The sequence below is a fragment of the Blastomyces dermatitidis genome, assembly GCF_000003525.1.
Source record: "Blastomyces dermatitidis ER-3 genomic scaffold supercont1.4, whole genome shotgun sequence".
NCBI lineage: Eukaryota > Fungi > Ascomycota > Eurotiomycetes > Onygenales > Ajellomycetaceae > Blastomyces > Blastomyces dermatitidis.
Genome location: NW_025544777.1, coordinates 5,540,516 through 5,561,436, shown reverse-complemented (window position 1 = coordinate 5,561,436; position 20,921 = coordinate 5,540,516). Strand labels below are relative to the sequence as shown.

Below are 20,921 nucleotides of genomic sequence, written 5' to 3'. Positions count from 1 at the left end.
AGACTAGACAACTACAGAAGATGATCAAGTTCAAACTTGAAATCTCAAACACAGTTTAAAAAACATTGAACATTTCTAGTATAATCACTGACTCTTCATCTTACTCTTCTTCTTTTTTTTCAACTTCTTCTTCTTCTTTGAATCAGAAGAAAAGATATGCTCAAGCAGCTGAATCTACTATCTCTAAACCTGCTGTCTCAAAACCTGCTCAAAATCCTGAGAAAACTGAGAAGAATACTGCTCATATCTCTATTCATAGAAAAGTGAAAAAGAAAATGTAAAAAGAGAAAAACTTTCAAATCTTCAGAAATAGAAGACTTATTCTCAAAGTCTCAAATCAGAATATTCTGTAAAGAAACAAGCTAAACTCAAATCTAATTTTCAGAATCAGAAATAAAATTAATCAGCAGTTCTTTTCTCAGTTAATAACTGATATTAAAGTTCAAAAACCAGTTATAGCTTCAATTGAGTCATTATTCTTTGAAAACTTCATCATTCTGACTACAATGCCTGAATTCAGTGCTGAATTTCTTATTCAGAATGAGAATCTCTGAAAGTCAGTAGTAGAATCTTTACTAAACATAACAATTCTATCTGAAAGAGATGAAAAGTGAGATAAATTCATTCTTCATAATATTTCAGTTGAAATTTTTAACTGTGAAGAAGAAATACTACTTCTTAAAAATAAATTAAAAGAATACAACTCTATTCAACTGAGAAAGAAGCCTGTATAATTAAATTCAATTGAGTTCAGATAAATCAGAAGAAATGCCTCTGTTCTAGTATATATAAAAACACTTGAACAGTCAAAGATCTCTGAAGTAAGAGTAGCAGATTTGAAAATGAGAGTTCATGAATACAAAGACTCAAGAATGAATCTCAAAGCTTAAACACAGTGTTCAAACTGTCAAAGATATGAATACTTTGTAATCTCATATTTTAGAGACTCAAAATGTGCATTCTGAGCCAGAGATCATAAAACTAGTGAGCATAAATGTGAAACATGCTCAAAAAGAGATGAAATATATCAACATACTCTGCTTAAGTGCTCTAATTGCAAAGAAAAACATGCATCTAGCTCAAAAGAATGTATATTTGCTTCTACAACTCAAAAGAACTGAAGAAAAGATGAAGCTCAAAGTCAATCTAGAACTGAAGAGAAGAGTAAAGTCAGTAGACTTATAACTGTAAGCTTAAAAAGAAGAAACTCTTAACTATCTAAATCTTCAAACTTCAATTCTTCAGCTAAATGTAAACAGAATTTGAATTCTCAAACTTCTGTTAAGATTAGAGAATTGAGAAATGACTCTGATGATAAACTAGATATAATGTAAGCAGTTGAGATCTCTACTTTTCAAAATAGTTTTAATCTACTATCTGATAATAGTGACTAGATTCTACTCTATCTCTACTCTGTTTTAGTATGAATATACAACAAAAATAACAAAAAAAGTTTAAAAACTCTTCAAAAATCACATTTATTCAAAATAATGTGAATAGAAACTCAAATTGTATTTATTCTTGTCTTCAAATTGTATTTAAATAAAAAGTTGATTTTATACTACTTCAGAAACTGAATTTTGATGCTGAGTAAAATTATATCATTTCTTATTCAAGCTACTACTGCTTTCTATCTTAAAAGTCTGAGATAAAGTCAAGAGTAGTGATCTATGAAAGAAAGAGATCAAGATATTAATTTAATCTAAGATTTGATATTATGTCTGACTCTGATATTCTGGTAAGTGATATTATAGATAAAGAAAATGAGTTTGATACTATACAGCTTATAAATATCTATAATGAAAAGTCATTGAAGAAAAATAACAATATCTGAACAATTGATAGAGGATTTCTGAACATAACTTTATCAAGAAACTCTATAATTGTAGAAGATTTCAATGCATGTCATCTCTGATGAAATTCAGAATGCAAGAGAGCAGTGAGAGTTGATAATCTGATTGAATAAATCTTTTAGCATTCAATAGATTTGATTAATAAGTCTGATCAACAAACATTATTTAGAAAAGGTATGAAACAGAAATCTATTATAGATCTAATCTTTATATCATAAAATCTAATGAAAAGAAGACTTGTAAACTGATTTATTAATTCAAATGAGACATCAGAATCAGATCATGAGATTATTCAATTTGATATTGAACTAAGTGAAAAATAAATGAGTGAAAATCCTCTTCTCTCTAATCAGTTTAACTTTGAAAACACTGATTGAAAAGCAGTTGAAGAAAGTATAAAACTGTTAAAATCTGAAAGACAGAATGAGCTATATTGAAATTCTGATCAAGATATCTCAAATGAAATGCTTAAGAATAGAGTAAAGCTTATTACATCTATTATTCTAACAAGTATTAGAGATAATATTTCAAAGAGAAAATCTTCTGAGTATTCAAAATCTTGATGAAATGAGAATATCTCATCTAAAAGAAAAGACTTAGCTACTGCTAGAAGAGAATGAAAGAATGATATAATATCTGATAAAGAGTTCAAAGCTGTCAGAAATGAATATTTTTCAGATATTAAAAGAGCTAAAACAGACTGCTGAAATAAATTTCTTAAAGAAGTATAAGAGAAGAAAGTTTTTAAAGCTTTTAACTATACTAAAACAAGAAGTGTAGCAAAACTTTCAGTCTTAGAATATGAGTTTCAGAATAAATTATATACAGTAAACTCTTTTGAAGAAAAATGTTAAGCTTTCATAAGAATTCTCTTTCAGAACTCATCAGATTCAGATTCAGATTCAGAGAAAGAGAATATATCACTTCTTAACTACATTGATGAAAATGACTGAGAATGACCTGATCTTACATAAGATGAATTAGAGTCAGCTATCTTCTCAAGTTCTGTTAAAACTGCTGCAGAGCCTGATTCAATTAATCACTTGATTATTCAAAATACATATTCCTACTTAAAGAATGAATATTTTGAGCTCTTTTTCAATCTCTGAAAAAATGAATATCATTCTGAATACTGAAGAGAAGTCACTGAAGTGATACTTACAAAACCTAATAAAAAAACTTCAATTTCTAAGTTATATAAAGTAATATCTCTATTAAACTGTCTAGAAAAGATTTTGAAAAAGATAATAGTTATTCAATTATCTTTTATAAGCTCTATTAATAACTCTCTTTTATTCAGTGAATAAATGAGAGATAGAAAACAATGTTCTGCAATTGACACTGTTCTCTCAGTTATTCATAATATTCAAATAGCAAAGTATGAAGGTCTGGTCTCAACTGCAGTTTTTATTGATATAAAAGAAGCATTTGATCATGTTTCAAAGTCAAAGTTAATTCAGACTTTGAAGATGTTAAAACTATCACTTTCTCTAATAAAATGAGTTAACTGTTTTATATCTAAAAGAATCATACAACTTTTCTTTAATAAAATGAAATAAGACAAGACTGAGATAAAAGTAGAAGTACTGCAAGAATCTTCAATCTCACTCATTTTATTTACAATATACACTGCATATCTATTATTATTATTATTATTCTTCAATTATAGATGTATGCAGTCAGAGACTATGACATCTACCTGAGAACTTTAGTTCTCAGGGTTTTTTCTATGTCTGTAAAGTTAACTATTATACATTCATCAATTTCAGATATGCAAAATCAGAAAATTCCAGCCCAGAATACAAAAACTGTTTACAAATTGCAGTGTTTTAACATCTTTTGATACTTTGAAATCATTTGACAATATCATGACAAAAGAAAAGAGAAAAAGAACACAGTCTCAAAGATAGACACATTAAATAAATAGATAGAAAGAAATTGAAAGAAAAAGATAAAGAAAAAGATAAAGTAAAGAGAGACTATAACAAAACAAATTATTAAAAGAGAGTGTATAGCTGTTTTAACAGACTATATCTGATTTATTTCCTCCTCTTCATACTCAGATAATTCTGAATTTAGCCATTTTCTTGTAGCTGCTTGAGTTTCTGATAGAAAGTCTATTAAGTATTTAATTCCTGTCTCAGTTGAGAATAAGAATCTCATATTTAATTGATTTAGATCATACTTCTCTTTCAATCTGGCTCTGAGACTATTGTATAATGCACAGTGCATTACAATATGCTCAGGATTCTCATTTGTATTGCAGAATGAGCATTCTATTGAGTCAAATCTATCATCAAATCTTTGTATATAAGATTTGAAATAGCCATGTCCTAGTTTCAGCTGTATTATAGATGAGAATATTTTCTTTTTACATTTAATTGAACAAGATTTCCACTTGGGTTTTGTTTCAAATCTTGAATAATGTATACTCTTCTTTTGTTTCTGCCAGCTTTCATTCCACTTGTCTAAACAAGATTCTTTTATTTTTCTCTTTATAAAAGACCAGGACACAATTTTTTGAATAGATCTGCTTAATTCTGCACTCTTTTTTGCAGCTGAATCAGCCAATTCATTACCATGAATATTCATGTGAGCAGGAACCCAGTGTAGATGAATTATCAGCTTTGATGTTCTTCTCTTTTGAATTTTCAAAACAGAGTTTAAGATCAGTTCAAGATTCATTTGATCATTATGAATCTGACTATTTCTAAGTCTTTTTAAAGCAGCTTGACTATCAGAGAATATCCATGCCTCTTTCAAACAATTTCCTCTTTTATGAGATTTTATTTCAATGAGTTTGAAAGCTTTCACTATTGCAAATAGTTCAGCATCAAAGACTTCACATTCAGAGCCTAGATTCCAGAAATCTGAGATAAAATTAATATTATCTTCAGTATAAGCAATGCCTGCATCTAATCTATTCAAGTTCTCATTTTTTGAGCCATCTGAATAAACCAGAATAGAGTCTTTTATATTGATTGTAGAAATTCTCTTCAAATGCTGTTCATATTCTTTCTCTTTTGATAGTTCACTTATTTGTAAGTCTATAAGAGATTCAAGCTTTTCTCTCCAGGGAGATAACTTCTCATGATCAACTTTTTCAACATTTAAAGAAGAAAATTGATTTTTAATCAGAGAGCATAGTCTGTACAGTTGAGAAGGCATTTTCTTTGAAGAATTATTTTCATTCCAATCAAGAAATCTATTCCAATCCAGTTCATTTCCAGAGTTAATTGATGGAAATGAAGAAGAGACTCTTTCTCTGATTATATGATTTGAGCTCATCTTTACAACTCTCAGAGCATAGTTCATACAGGCCTTTTCAAATCTAATAGCAGGAGGAGGAATTGAAGCTTCAATTTCCATTGCTTTAATAGGAGATGATTTGAATGCTCCCAGAATTCTTCTCAAGGCTCTGTTTTGCAGACTTTGAAAGAGTTCAGTGAAATTCCCTTGATTATTCCACCAAACTTGAACTCCATAATCAGCTACTGATGTGATACAGGCTATATATAACTGTCTCATAGCCTGAAAGGATAGACCTCTCTCTGTATTTGATAGTCTGATTATGTTGTTCAATAGTCTTTCTGCCTTGACAGTTCTTTGTTGAATGTGATATTTAAAATTCAACTTGGAGTTTAACCATACTCCTAACCATTTGACATTTACACTGGGTTTAATCTCTCTATTTAAAAGAGTTAGAGATAGTTCTTTCTCATTGAGTCTAGGAAAGAAATGAATTAACTCAGTTTTATCCATATCAAATTGAATTTGATTGATATCTGCTCTAACAAAGATTTCCTTTGCAGCTTCTTCAATTACTTTCAAATTCTCTTTGATAGTTTTTGAGCTGTAGACTAGACCAATATCATCCACATAACTCGGAGATCGCACTATTCTCATATTTCTATTTTTGATACACTGCATATCTATTCAAAGATAGAAATATGAAAATAGTGCAATCTTCAAGTTATGTAGATGATATTAATCTAGTCTACAGCTTAAAAACTATCAAAGAGAATTTGAAAGTGATTGAAAAAGCTGTACAGAAATTTCTTATCAGAGCAGATATCAATCAAATTTAATTTAATATGAATAAAACTGAGTTAATTCATTTCTTTTCTAGATTCAATGAGAAAGAACTATCTCTAACTCTTTTAAATAGAGAGATTAAACCCAGTTTAAATGTTAAATGATTAGAAGTATGATTAAACTTCAAGTTGAATTTTAAATATCATATTCAACAAAGAACTGTCAAGGCAGAAAGACTATTAAATAACATTATCAGACTATTAAATACAGAGAGAGATCTATTCTTCCAGGCTATAAGATAGTTATATATAGCCTGTATTATCTCAGTAGCTGATTATAGAGTTCAAGTTTGATAAAATAATCAAGGAAATTTCACTGAACTCTTTCAAAGTCTGTAAAACAGAGCTTTGAGAAGAATTCTGAGAGCATTCAAATCATCTTCTATTAAAGCAATGAAAATTGAAGCTTCAATTACTTCTTCTACTATTAAATTTGAAAAGGCCTGTATAAACTATGCTCTGAGAGTTATAAAGATGAGCTTAAATTATATAATCAGAGAAAGAGTCTCTTTCTCATTTTCATCAGTTAACTCTGAAAATGAACTGAATTGAAATAGATTTCTTAATTGAAATGAAAATAATTCTTTAAAGAAAATATCTTCTCAACTGTACAGACTATACTCACTGATTAAAAATCAATTTTCTTCTTTAAATGTTGAAAAAGTTGATCATGAGAAGTTATCTCTCTGAACAGAAAAGCTTGAATCTCTTATAGACTTGTAAATAAGTGAGCTATCTAAAGAGAAAGAATATGAACAGCATTTGATGAGAATTTCTACAATCAATATAAAAGACTCTATTCTGATTTATTCAGATGACTCAAAAAATGAGAATTTGAATAGATTAGATACAGACATTGCTTATACTGAAGATAATATTAATTTTATCTCAGATTTCTGAAATTTAGGCTGTGAATCTGAAGTCTTTGATGCTGAATTATTTGCAATAGTGAAAGCTTTCAAACTTATTGAAATAAAATCTTATAAAAGAAAAAATAGTTTGAAAGAGATATGAATATTCTCTGATAGTCAAACTGCTTTAAAAAGACTTAAAAATAGTCAGATTCATAATAGTTAAATGAATCTTGAACTGATCTTAAACTCCATTTTAAAAATTCAAAAGAGAAGAATATCAAAGCTGATAATTCATCTGCACTGAGTTCCTGCTCATATGAATATTCATGATAATGAATTGACTGATTCAGCTGTAAAAAAAGGTTCAGAATTAAGCAGATCTGTTCAAAAAATTGTGTTCTGATCTTTTATAAGAAGGAAAATAAAAGAATCTTATTCAAACAAGTGAAATGAAAGCTGACAGAAATAAAAGAAGAGTATACATTATTCAAGGTTTGAAATAAAACTCAAGTGAAAATCTTGTTTAATTAAATGTAAAAAGAAAATATTCTTATCTATAATACAGCTGAAATTAGAATATGACTATTTCAAATCTTATATACAAAGATTTGATAATAGATTTGATTTAATAGAATACTCATTCTGCAATGTAAATAAGAATTCTGAGTATATTATAATGTACTGTGCATTATACAATAGTCTCAGAGTCAGATTGAAAGAGAAGTACAATCTAAATCAATTAAATATAAGATTCTTATTCTCAACTGAGACAGGAATTAAATACTTAATAGACTTTCTATCAGAAACTCAAGCAGCTACAAGAAAATGACTGCATTCAGAAATATCTGAATATAATGAGAAGAAAATTAATCAGATATAGTCTGTTAAAACAGTTATATACTACCTTTCAATAATTTGTTTCATTACAGTCTCTCATTATTTTACTTTATCTTTTTCTTTCTATTCTTTTCTATCTATCTATTTAATGTATCTATCTTTAAGACTGTGTTCTCTTTTCTTTTATCATGTCAAATGATTTCAAAGTATCAGAAGATGTTAAAATACTGCAATTTGTAAACAGTTTTTATATTCTGAGCTGGAATTTTCTGATTTTATATATCTGAAATTGATGAATGTATAATAGTTAACTGTATAGATATAGGAAAAACCCTGAGAACTTTTAGTTCTCAGGTAGATATCATAGCCTCTGACTGCATACATCTATAATTGAAGAATAATAATAATAATAATAGATACAAACTCATTAAGAAAATCTCAAAGTGCTCAGTTGATATACTTCTGAAATATACTGAGAGTGTTAGTCAGTTCAAAGAGTGTGACTACTCATTTAAAGAGGTCATAACATGTTCAGAATGCTGTAAGTCATTCATCTTCTTCAGTGATAGAAATCTTATAAAACACAGTGATGATATCTAGCTTTGTAAATCATTAAGCTTATCTGATATATACTAGAGTTTCATTGATGAGAGATAAGAGATAATAATCTTTCTTTATTAATCTGTTCAGATCTCAGTAATTCACACAGAAAAAGAGTTCTTTATCTGACTTCTTTGCAAAGAGAATAGAAGCTGCAGTAGAAGAGTTACTAACACATATAAATTTCTTATTCAACGGATTATTGAGTGTCTTTCAAAGAAGAAGGAGTTCATCTCAAGATATATTATAAAGAGAGTCTTACAGTGACTCAGAGTTATTATTATTCTTCTTTGCTAACTTAATACTGTAATTCACTTCTGAGTCTTATAAAGAGAACATATTCATAATATTATCTTATCAGAAGACATCTAGGTATTCATAATATTATTAAGAGAGTTTTGTGTAAGAATCTGTTATTACAGTATAGAATAACTTTTCTAGAACTTTCTTAATATTAATTAGACTGATGAAATAGATTGATATATAGTTCTGCTATCAGTGACTTTATTAGTAACTCTATCAGCAGTTTTGATGATGACTTCTTTTTCAAAGCACTTCATAAGTGTTGACAGAGATCTGTGTAAGATTTATAGTCTTGTGAATATCATCTTCATAAATTCTATTATTATTAAAGAATATTAAGCTTCTGTTTTATGTATTCAATAAGATATCTTGTTCAGATAGTCAGACAAGTTCTAGCATGAGATCATAGTCAAGATTTTCAACTTCATATGCATAGACATCTTCATGTTGATGTTCTTTAACATCTATGTTTAGTTTCATTATATAATGAGTGTGAATGTCTTTTGAATTATCAAATTCTGTGAGAAGTTAAGGTCTTGATAAGAGAATATGCTGAAGATTTAATCCTTGCATAATAGCATAGACTGCTGTCTATTATGACTTTTATATTATATATATTATCTACTACAGTAGATATAAGAATTGCATTTATTGTCATTTTCTCTTCAAATTATTATTATCTGATCTCTTCAAGCTTCTGCTTGTAAATTTGAACAGAATTTAATCTTTTTTCTGTTTCATTGAGATAGTTTTATAGTTATCTTCTGAATCCTTCTCTAATGTAATGTGATTGATATAGACAGGCACTGATTTATTCTTTGAACAAGGAGATACATGAGCTGATTAACAGTTGAAAGTAATACACTCTGATCAGTTACAGTTAATATATACTTCTCATTGACATTAATCAGTGACTTCTTCAGAAGTGATTTCAGGAACTCAGAAGCCTGTTCAGACATTGAAGACTCTTACTTATATATAGATATTCAAGTCTACTCAGTTTATAGCATCAGCATTATTGTTATTATTTCTCAGTGTAGATGTGTGATTGACTGAGTTATTTCTCAGCACAGATATATGAATGTAACATCTTCTATCACTGTTCTATATACTCTTGAGCTTGATAAGACAGTTATTTAATATTCAGAGCTGTGTGTAGAAATCTTTATAAGTCTGATCTTTGTCTATACTTACAAGAGTCTGTAAGAGTTCAAAAGTTAATATCTTTTTAAGCATACTAATCTTCATTCAATTCTCTCAAGATTAATTACCTGCTTCTAGAATCTTGATGTTGAAGTCAGAGATGAATATTATAAGAGAAGTATTTCTCTGTTAAGTACTCTGTAATCAATTTAACACTTTCTGTTGTATAACAGTGTCTTGAAACAGAATATCAAGATATTTGATGATATTATCAGACATTCATAACACTGGTTCACATGCTTTCATTCATGAATGAAACTTCTGTTTCATGCGATTTTTCAATTATTCATTGATATATTAATCTTGATTAGTTAATGAATCAATGACATCTTCATCTACACTCAGTTTCATGAGCATTTTCATTCTTTATGATGAGTAGAGAGTGAGATCAGAAGCATTAAAATATGTAAGAGTATCTAAGTATTCTTTCAGTGCTTTTATATTCAATTCTGTCAGTATTGAAATTGTCTGTACAGAGATTTCTTATTGAGATAATTGTTGAATTTCTTTATATTGATATTGTTAAGTTGCATGCATATCAGCTATTTATTGTTATTGTAATTTCAACATTGCTCAGAGTCACTGTGACACTGCATCTATACTTATGTTTGAGAGTTCTTTCATACTATCATTAGACATGATTATATTGATTGTTGAATGTGTGATATCTGTGAAATTGAAAGAAGTGTAATTGTATGAATATCTTATATATCTGTAGTGTCAGAACTCTCAGATCTTTTACTGATATTCTCTTTGTAAGATCTTGTTATAAGGTTAGAATAACTGATGAGCAAGCTTCTATCTGAGAACTCAGTGTCTGCTTTAACTGATTGTTTCTCTTTCTTATATGTTATTTACACATTCAGATATCTCTTGATGAATAATCATTTCTAATGAGAAGACAATAAACATTTTTCTAGTGTAAGAGATCTACACTGAATAGATCAGTATAATATATAGATCTTATATAATAAAGAGAAAAACATTAGAGAAGGAAACAAAGATAAAGTGTGAAAATCAGTAATTGAGATGAATATTTATACATGTATGTAGTGATGTACGCGGTGAAGCTTCAGAGTGAAAGAATAGAAATTCTGTAGATTTTCAGCTGCGAATCAGTAACTGAGAATCAGAATGTTAGAAATCTGTAAATCAACTGAGAATTGAAACAGTAGAAATCTGTGAAGTGTAACAGAATAGTCTATATAATTGATCAGACGCAGCCCGTCACATTATTCTTCAATTATAGATGTATACAGTCAGAGACTATGATATCTACCTGAGAACTTTTAGTTCTCAGAGTTTTTTCTATATCTGTAAAGTTAACTATTATACATTCATTAATTTCAGATATACAAAATCAGAAAATTTCAGCTCAGAATACAAAAACTGTTTATAAATTACAGTATTTTAACATTTTCTGATACTTTAAAATCATTTGATAATATCATGATAAAAGAAAAGAGAACACAGTCTTAAAGATAGACATATTAAATAGATAGATAGAAAAGAATTAAAAGAAAAAGATAAAGTAAAGAGAGACTGTAATAAAACAAATTATTAAAAGATAGTATATAGCTATTTTAATAGACTATATTTGATTAATTTTCTTCTCTTCATATTCAAATATTTCAGAATTTAGTCATTTTCTTATAGCTGCTTGAGTTTCTGATAGAAAGTCTATTAAGTATTTAATTTCTGTCTCAGTTAAGAATAAGAATCTTATATTTAATTAATTTAGATTATACTTCTTCTTCAATCTGACTCTGAGACTATTATATAATGCACAGTATATTATAATATACTTAGAATTCTTATTTACATTGCAGAATGAGCATTCTATTGAATTAAATCTATTATTAAATCTTTATATATAAGATTTGAAATAGCTATATTCTAGTTTCAGCTATATTATAGATGAGAATATTTTCTTTTCATATTTAATTAAACAAGATTTTCACTTGAATTTTGTTTTAAATCTTGAATAATGTATACTCTTCTTTTATTTCTGCTAGCTTTCATTTCACTGATCTAAATAAGATTCTTTTATTTTTCTCTTTATAAAAGATCAGAATATAATTTTTTAAATAGATCTGCTTAATTCTGAATTCTTTTTCACAGTTGAATCAGTCAATTCATTATCATGAATATTCATATAAGTAGGAACTTAGTTGTGGCGGGCTGCGCCCGATCAATCATATAGACTATTCCATTACACTCCACAGATTCTTCCATTCCCAATCGCCGATCCGCGGCCGCTACAAACGCGTGTAGTGTACACTCCAATTCTCAGCCACTCCTGATCACTGATCCGCAGCCGCTATGAACGCGCGTAGCGTACGCTCTGATTCTCAGCCATTCCCAATCACTGATCCTCGGCCGCTATGAACACGCGTATATTCTTCTGCCCCAAAGCTCCACCATGTACATCACCACATACACGTATAAATATCCATCTCAATCACTGATTCTCACACTTTCTCTTTCTTTTCTTCTCTAACATTTTTATCTTTGTTATATAAGATCTATCAATATTATACTGATCTATTCAGCGTAGGCCTCTTACACTATAAAAATGTTCATCATCTCCTTATTAGAAATGATTATTCATTGAGAGATATCTGAACACATAACAATGCATAAGAAATAGAGAAACAGTCAAACAGTTAAACAGACACTGAGTCCCCAGATAGTCCCCAGATAGAAGCTTGCTCATCAGTCACCCTGGCCCCGCAACAAGATCTTACAAAGAGAATAAAATCTTACAAGAGAACATCAGTGAAAGACCTGAGAGTTCTGACACTCAGACATATAAAAATATGATTACACTTCTTCAGATCCCACAGATATCATACATCTGACAATTGATATAACCATGTCTAATGATAATATGGAACCCTCGAACATGAACATAGATACAGTGCCACAGTGGCTTCAAGCAATGTTGAAACTACAACAACAACAAATAGCTGATATGCATGCAACTCAACAACATCAATATGAAGAGATTCAACAATTATCACAACAAGAAACTCACACAATTCCAACATCTACAGAATTGAATACAAAAGCACTGAAAGAACACTTAGATGCTCCTGTATATTTCAATGCTTTCAATCTCACTCTCTACTCATCATGGAGGATGGAAATGCTCACAAAACTGAGTATAGATGAAGATTTCATCAGTTCATTAATCAATCAAGATTGATATATCAATGAACAATTGAAGAATCGCGTGAAACAGAAGTTTCATTTATGAATGAAAGCATGCAAACCAGTGTTGTGAATGCCTGATAACATCATGAAACATCTTGATGTTCTGTTTCAAGACACTGCCATGTAACAGAAAGCATTAGATTGATTACAGAGTGCTTGACAGAGAAACACTTCTCTTACAACATTCATCCCTGACTTCAACATCAAGATTCTAGAAGCAGGTGATCAGTCTTGAGAGAATCAAATGAAGATTAGCATGCTCAAGAAGACATTGACTTTCAAACTCTTACAGGCCCTTGTAAGTGCAGATAAAGACTCAACTTATGAAGACTTCTACACACAGCTTCAGACAATGAATGACTGTCTTACCAAGCTCAAGAATATACAGAACAGTGATAGAAGACATTACACCTCAGTGACTCATACACCTGCACTGAGGAATAACAATGATGCAGATGTCATGAATTGAGTAGACTTGAATGTCTACACATAAGCAAGGGTCTTCACCATCTGAACAGGCTTTCAAGTCCCTGGGATCACTTCTGAAGAAGTCATCAATCAACATCAACATAGAGTGTGTATCAACTGTAACTGACCAGGACACATTGCTTTCAACTGCTGATCAACCTTTGTGCCTCCTCATTCAAAGAATGAATCAGTGTCTGTCCGCGCCAACCATGTTGCATTAGAGAAAGATTCAGAGAATAACTATGAGAATGCCCCAGTGAAACAGGGAAAAGATTAGCTTTTGTTCAAATTCACAAACAGGAGCTTAAAGAGGTTGAATGACAATGATTTGAAGAGAAGATGACAATGAATGCAATTCTTGTATTCACTGTGATTAATAACATGTATAATATGAAGGCCATGATAGACAGTGGTCTATGTCACTATGCAATGATAAAATCTTCAGTTGTAAGACATCATAACCTTCAGTGTATCTCTCTATCAAAACCCCGACTCCTCACAGGATTTGATGATTCAAAAGACATTTGTACCTGTTACATGGTGAAGCTGACTATAGATGTAGAAGAACATCAATGTGAAGATGCCTATGTGTATGAAGTTGATAATCTTGATTATGATCTTATGTTAGAACTTGTCTGGCTATCTGAACAAGACATCTTGTTAAATACTTGAAACAGAAGCTTGATATTCCCTAACAATGATAGAGTCCATGAAAATGATATTCACAAGATCATGAATCTGACACAGATCTCTGCCAACACATACAAAATACTCTGAAAAAGAAGTCATTATCAAAATCATCAACAGAGTTGCTGACAGCAAGATCATGTGTCAATCTATTCCATCAGTCTGACCAATATCAAAAAGACTCTAGAAAAGTTATCCTGTGTTATAACAACAGATTCTTGTACAAAACTCTCTCAACAATATCATGAATATCTAGATATCTTTCAACAAGACAATATTACAAACATACCTCTCTTATGAGATCCTGAAGTGGATCACAGTATCAAGTTAGAGAAAAAGAATGATAAGAACTCTGAATCATCATGAGGCCCTCTTTATAGCATGTCTCAAGATAAACTTCTTCTTCTTTGAAAGACACTCAATGATCTGTTGAATAAAGAATTCATACACATTAGCAACTCTTTCACTGCAGCCTCTATTCTCTTTGCAAAGAAATCAGATGAAGAACTCTGATTCTGTGTGAACTATTGAGATCTGAACAGATTGACAAAGAAAGATTGATATTTCTTATCTCTCATCAATGAAACCCTAGCACAGATCAGGCAAGCTCAATGATTTACAAAACTAGATGTTATCACCATGTTTCATAAGATTCATATTGCTGAAGAAGATGAATGACTTACAGTATTTCAAACATATTATGACCTCTTTGAATGAATAGTCACACTCTTTGAACTGGCTAATGCCCTCAGTACATTTCAGAAGTATATCAACTGAGTGCTCTGAGATTTCCTTGATAAGTTTGCATCTACTTATCTAGATAACATCCTCATCTTCACTGATGAATTCAGAAAAGAATATCAAGAATATGTGTAAAAGGTATTACAACAGCTACAAGAAGCAGAACTACTGATAGATATTGATAAGTGTGATTTTAAAGTCAAGAGTATCAAGTATCTGGGTTTTATTATAGAAGCTGGCAAGAGGATTCAAATGAATCCTGAGAAAGTCTCTGCCATCCTTGAATGAGAAGCTCTGTATACTGTGAAAGATGTACAAAGCTTCATTGAATTTACTAACTTCTATCAGTGATTTATACAAAACTTCTCAGATATCATGAGATCACTTACAGACCTCACTAAGAAAGACTCAGTATTTCAATGATCAGTGAACACTGAAGCTGCATTTACACAGATGAAGAAGATGTTCATTAATACCTCTCTGCTGATAACATTTGATCCTGATCATAAGACAGTTATTGAAGCTGATTCCTCTGACTACATGATAGAAGAAGTGATATTGCAATATAATGATGAAGATGTTCTATGATTATATGCCTTCATGTCTAAGAAACTGAGTCCTGCTGAATGCAATTATGAGATCTATAACAAGAAACTTCTCACAATTGTACACTGTTTAGAAGAATGAGACTCTGAACTCTGAAGTGTCTCTGAATTTGAGATAGTCACAGATCATAAGAATCTCAAATACTTCACAACTACCTGTAAACTTATCAAATAACAGATGTGATGATCTGAGTTTCTAAGTCACTTTCATTTTACAATACACTATCATCCTGGCAGTCAGAACTTGATGACAGATGCCCTCTCACAACAAGAGCAAGATATGTCATCTGATATAACAGATACTCACTGAATGAACTGAGAGCACTGGCTCTTGAACCTGAAGATATTAATTGATCAAGATAGAACAGCTCACAGCATTATACATACTTCTCTGATTAGAACTGACATCAATATCTTCACTTTCTCTACACTGAATGAACTATAATATACAGCAGCTCAGGCTGATGAACTCCTCTAGATTCTCACTGAAGCAGTATGTCAAGAAGCACTCTGATTTCCCTCAGAACTACATATCAGAACTGATATCTCAGAATGCTTAATTGATGACAATAACACTCTACAATTTCATGAATAATGCTGAGTCTCTCACTCCAAACCCTTATACACTCAGATAATGCAAGAGATGCATGATTTGCATATAACTGATCATCTGAGCTGTAAACAACTGTATAGAATGATCTTCTGAGAATTCTACTGATCTGAGATATCAAACAGCATCAGATGCTTCATTCAAAACTGTAATCACTGTTCTTCTGTTATCTCATGAAAGAATCATAGAAAAGGTCTACTGAAATCACTCAATGTCTCTGATAGAATCTGATGAGATGTAGCAATTGACTTCACTGTTGATCTATCTGAGAGCAAGAACTGCAGAAACATCCTGGTCATTGTTGACTGACTAAGTAAGAATGTAATATTGAAACCTTATGATAAGATGAATGCTGAACAAGTTACTGAAGCCTTCTTATAAAGTTCATTCTATTAAATATATGAATTGCTGAGATTGATAGTATCAGATTAAGATCATCAATTCATGAGTGCTCTCTGAACAAGAATCTGTCAAGTTCTCAAGATTACATGCTGTCTGTCAACTGTCTATCATCTCAAGATCAATGATGCATCAGAATGAATAATTCAGACTGTAAAGAATTATCTTTATAAGTTCTGCAATCACTTATAAGATGATTGACATGACCTTCTTCTACATGCAGAGGTTACTATCAACAGTTGAGATGCTGTTTCAACAGATGTAAGCCTGTTCTTCCTTACACATGAGTATCACATGAAAGTGTTGAACCTTCTAGAGATCACACAGTGCACACTGAACCTCTGTAGTTCAATTCAGATTGCTGATAATATAGTAACAAAGCTTCAAGATATTCACAACTGAGCAGAGGCCTTCATGACAATCATAAAACAAGATCAAGAAGATCAAATCAATATTTAACAAGATCTCACAGAGCAGTATAAGATAGAAGATCTTGTATGATTGAATCTCAAGAACATACAAATCACACATTCATCTCATATGCTAGACTACTGCCATGTCAGGTATAAAGTGATAGAAGTTCTAGATAGTCACAACTACTGTCTTGACACATCATCAGAGATTCATGATGTATTTCACACAAGCTTGCTCCACTGCGCTGTCACTGATCTGTTCTCTTCTCAGCTGACTTCTGACTGACAGCCGCCAGGCATCATAGGAGAAGATAATGAGCTTGAGTGAGAGATTGAAGATATTCTCAATGAGAGATCCCGCGGCCGCGGCTGACAATATCTGATGAAATGAGTCAGCTATAATCAACTGACCTGGACTCTGAGTTCTGTGTTATTCAAAACAGCAGCCCTTGACTGATGGGAACTGCTTCTGAAAAGGGGGGGCTAATGTGGCAGGCTGTGCCTGATCAATCATATAGACTATTCCATTACACTTCACAGATTCTTTCATTCCTGATCACCGATCCGCGGCCACTATGAATGCGCGTAGCATACACTTCAATTCTCAGCCACTTCTGATTGCTGATCCACAGCCGCTATGAACGCGCGTAGTGTACACTTCAATTCTCAGCCATTCCTGATCACTGATCCTCAGCTGCTATGAACGCGTGTATATTCTTCCGCCCTGAAGCTCCACCACATACACCACCACATACACGTATAAATATCCATCTCAATCACTGATTCTCGCACTTTCTCTTTCTTTCCTTCTCTAATGTTTTTATCTTTGTTATATAAGACCTATCAATATTATACCGATCTATTCAGCGTAGGCCCCTTACATTAGTGTAGATGAATTATCAGCTTTAATATTCTTCTCTTTTAAATTTTTAAAACAGAGTTTAAGATCAGTTCAAGATTTATCTAACTATTATAAATCTGATTATTTCTAAGTCTTTTTAAAGCAGCTTGACTATTAGAGAATATTCATGTCTCTTTCAAACTATTTCCTCTTTTATAAGATTTTATTTTAATGAGTTTGAAAGCTTTTACTATTATAAATAGTTCAGTATTAAAGACTTCAGATTCACAGTCAAAATTCTAGGAATCTGAGATAAAATTAATATTATCTTCAGTATAAGCAATGTCTATATCTAATCTATTCAAATTCTCATTTTTAAAGTTATCTGAATAAATCAGAATCAAGTCTTCTATATTAATTGTAGAAATTCTCTTTAAATGCTGTTCATATTCTTTCTTCTTAGATAGTTCACTTATTTATAAGTCTATAAGAGATTCAAGCTTTTCTCTTTAGAGAGATATCTTCTCATGATCAACTTTTTCAATATTTAAAACAGAAAATTGATTTTTAATCAGTGAGTATAGTCTGTACAGTTGAGAAGACATTTTCTTTGAAGAATTATTTTTATTTCAATCAAGAAATCTATTTCAACTCAGTTCATTTCCAGAGTTAATTAATAAAAATAAAGACTCTTTCTCTGATTATATGATTTAAGCTCATCTTTATAACTCTTAGAGTACAGTTTATATAGGCCTTTTTAAATCTAATAGCAGAAGAGAGAATTGAAGCTGCAATTTTCATTGTTTTAATAGAAGATAATTTGAATACTCTCAGAATTCTTCTCAAAGCTCTGTTTTACAGACTTTGAAAGAGTTCAGTGAAATTCTCTTGATTATTTCATTAAACTTGAACTTTATAATCAGCTACTGAGATAATACAGACTATATATAACTGTCTCATAGTCTGAAAGAATAGGTCTCTCTCTGTATTTAATAGTCTGATTATGTTATTCAATAGACTTTCTGCCTTAACAGTTCTTTGTTGAATATAATATTTAAAATTCAACTTAGAGTTTAATCATACTTCTAATTATTTGACATTTACACTGAGTTTAATCTCTCTATTTAGAAGAGTTAGAGATAGTTCTTTCTTATTAAATCTAGAAAAGAAATGAATTAACTTAGTTTTATTCATATTAAATTGAATTTAATTGATATCTACTCTAACAAAGATTTTCTTTACAGCTTTTTCAATCACTTTTAAATTCTCTTTGATAATTTTTGAGCTGTAGACTAGATCAATATTATTCATATAACTCAGAGATCATACTATTCTTATATTTCTATTTTTGAATAGATATACAGTGTATATTGTAAATAAAATAAGTGAGATTGAAGATTCTTACAGTACTTCTATTTTTATCTCAGTCTTGTCTTATTTCATTCTATCAAAGAAAAGTTATATGATTCTTTTAGATATAAAACAGTTAATTCATTTTATTAGAGAAAGTAACAGTTTTAACATCTTCAAAGTCTGAATTAACTTTGACTTTGAAACATGATTAAATACTTCTTTTATATCAATAAAAACTGCAGTTGAGACTAGATCTTCATACTTTACTATTTAAATATTATAAATAACTGAGAGAACAGTGTTAATTACAGAACATTGTTTTCTATCTCTCATTTATTCACTGAATAAAAGACAATTACTAATAGAGTTTATAAAAGATAGTTAAGTAGCTACTATCTTTTTTAAAATCTTTTCTAGACAGTTCAATAGAGATACTACTCTACATAACTTAGAAATTGAAGTTTTTCTATTAAATTTTATAAGAATCACTTCAGTGACTTCTCTTCAGTATTCAGAATGATATTCATTTTTCAAGAGATTGAAAAAGAGCTTAAAATATTCATTCTTTAAGTAGAAGTATGTATTTTGAATAATCAAGTGATTAATTGAATCAGGCCCTGCAGCAGTTTTAACTGAACTTGAGAAGATAGCTAACTTTAATTCATCTTATATAAGCTTAGGTCATTCTCAGTCATTTTTATTAATATAGTTATAAAGTGATATATTCTCTTTCTCTGAATCTTAATCTGATGAGTTTTGAAAGAGAATTCTCATAAAAGCTTAACACTTTTTCTCAAAAGAATTTACTGTATATAATTCATTCTGAAACTCATATTCTAGAGCTGGAAGTTTTACTACACTTCTTATTTTAGTATAGTTAAAAGCTTTAAAAACTTTCTTTTCTTATACTTCTTCAAGAAATTTATTTCAGCAGTTTGTTTTAGCTCTTTTAATATCTGAAAAATATTCATTTCTGACAGCTTTGAACTCTTTATCAGATATTATATCATTCTGTCAATCTCTTCTAACAATAGCTAGTTGTTTTCTTTTAGATATGATATTCTCATTTTATCAAGATTTGAAATACTTAGAAGACTTTCTCTTTAAAATATTATCTCTAATACTTGTTAGAATAATAGATATAATGAGCTTCACTCTATTCTTGAGCATTTTATCTGAGATATCTTGATCAGGATTTCAATATAGCTTACTCTGCTTTTCAGATTTTAACAGTTTTATACTTTCTATAACTACTTTTCAATCAGCTTTTTCAAAGTTAAACTGATTAAAGAGAAGAGAGTTTTCACTTATTTATTTTACACTCAGTTTAATATTAAATTGAATAATCTCATAATCTGATTCTGATGTCTCATTTGAATTAATAAATCAGTTTTCAAGTGTTTTTTTCATTAGATTTTATAACATGAAGATTAGATCTATAATAGATTTCTGTTTCATATCTTTTCTAAAGAATATTTATTGATCAAACTTGTTAACTAAATTTATTAAATACTCAAAGATTTATTTAATCAGATTATCTGCTCTTACTGCTCTTTTATATTCTGAATTCTATCAGAGATAATATGCATTGAAATCTTCTACAATTATAGAGTTTCTTAATAAAGTTATATTCAGAAATTTTCTATTAATTGTTCAGATATTGTTATTTTTCTTCAATAACTTTTTATTATAGATATTTATAAGCTGTATAGAATCAAACTAATTCTCTTTATCTATAATATCACTCATCAGAATATCAGAGTCAGATATGATATTAAATCTTAGATTAAGTTGATATCTTGATCTCTTTCTTTCATAGATTACTACTCTTGACTTTATCTCAG

General features: G+C 30.0%; 2 protein-coding genes across 2 annotated transcripts; both read left to right on the top strand.

Annotated features, from left to right (window-relative positions):
* Nucleotides 1-12,605: 12,605 nt before the first annotated feature.
* On the top strand, nt 12,606-12,952 carry BDCG_16969 (uncharacterized protein; the record flags this gene model as incomplete). Its single annotated transcript, XM_045426146.1, has 1 exon — nt 12,606-12,952. Exon 1 carries the CDS (start codon nt 12,620-12,622, stop codon nt 12,950-12,952), a length of 333 nt encoding a protein of 110 aa, XP_045280932.1. The 5' UTR covers nt 12,606-12,619.
* Nucleotides 12,953-13,204: 252 nt separating this feature from the next.
* BDCG_16968 (uncharacterized protein) lies at nt 13,205-13,429 on the top strand (the record flags this gene model as incomplete). Its single annotated transcript, XM_045426145.1, has 1 exon — nt 13,205-13,429. The coding sequence occupies one exon, from the start codon at nt 13,205-13,207 to the stop codon at nt 13,427-13,429; it is 225 nt and encodes a 74-aa protein (XP_045280931.1).
* Between the last annotated feature and the right edge of the window lie 7,492 nt (nt 13,430-20,921).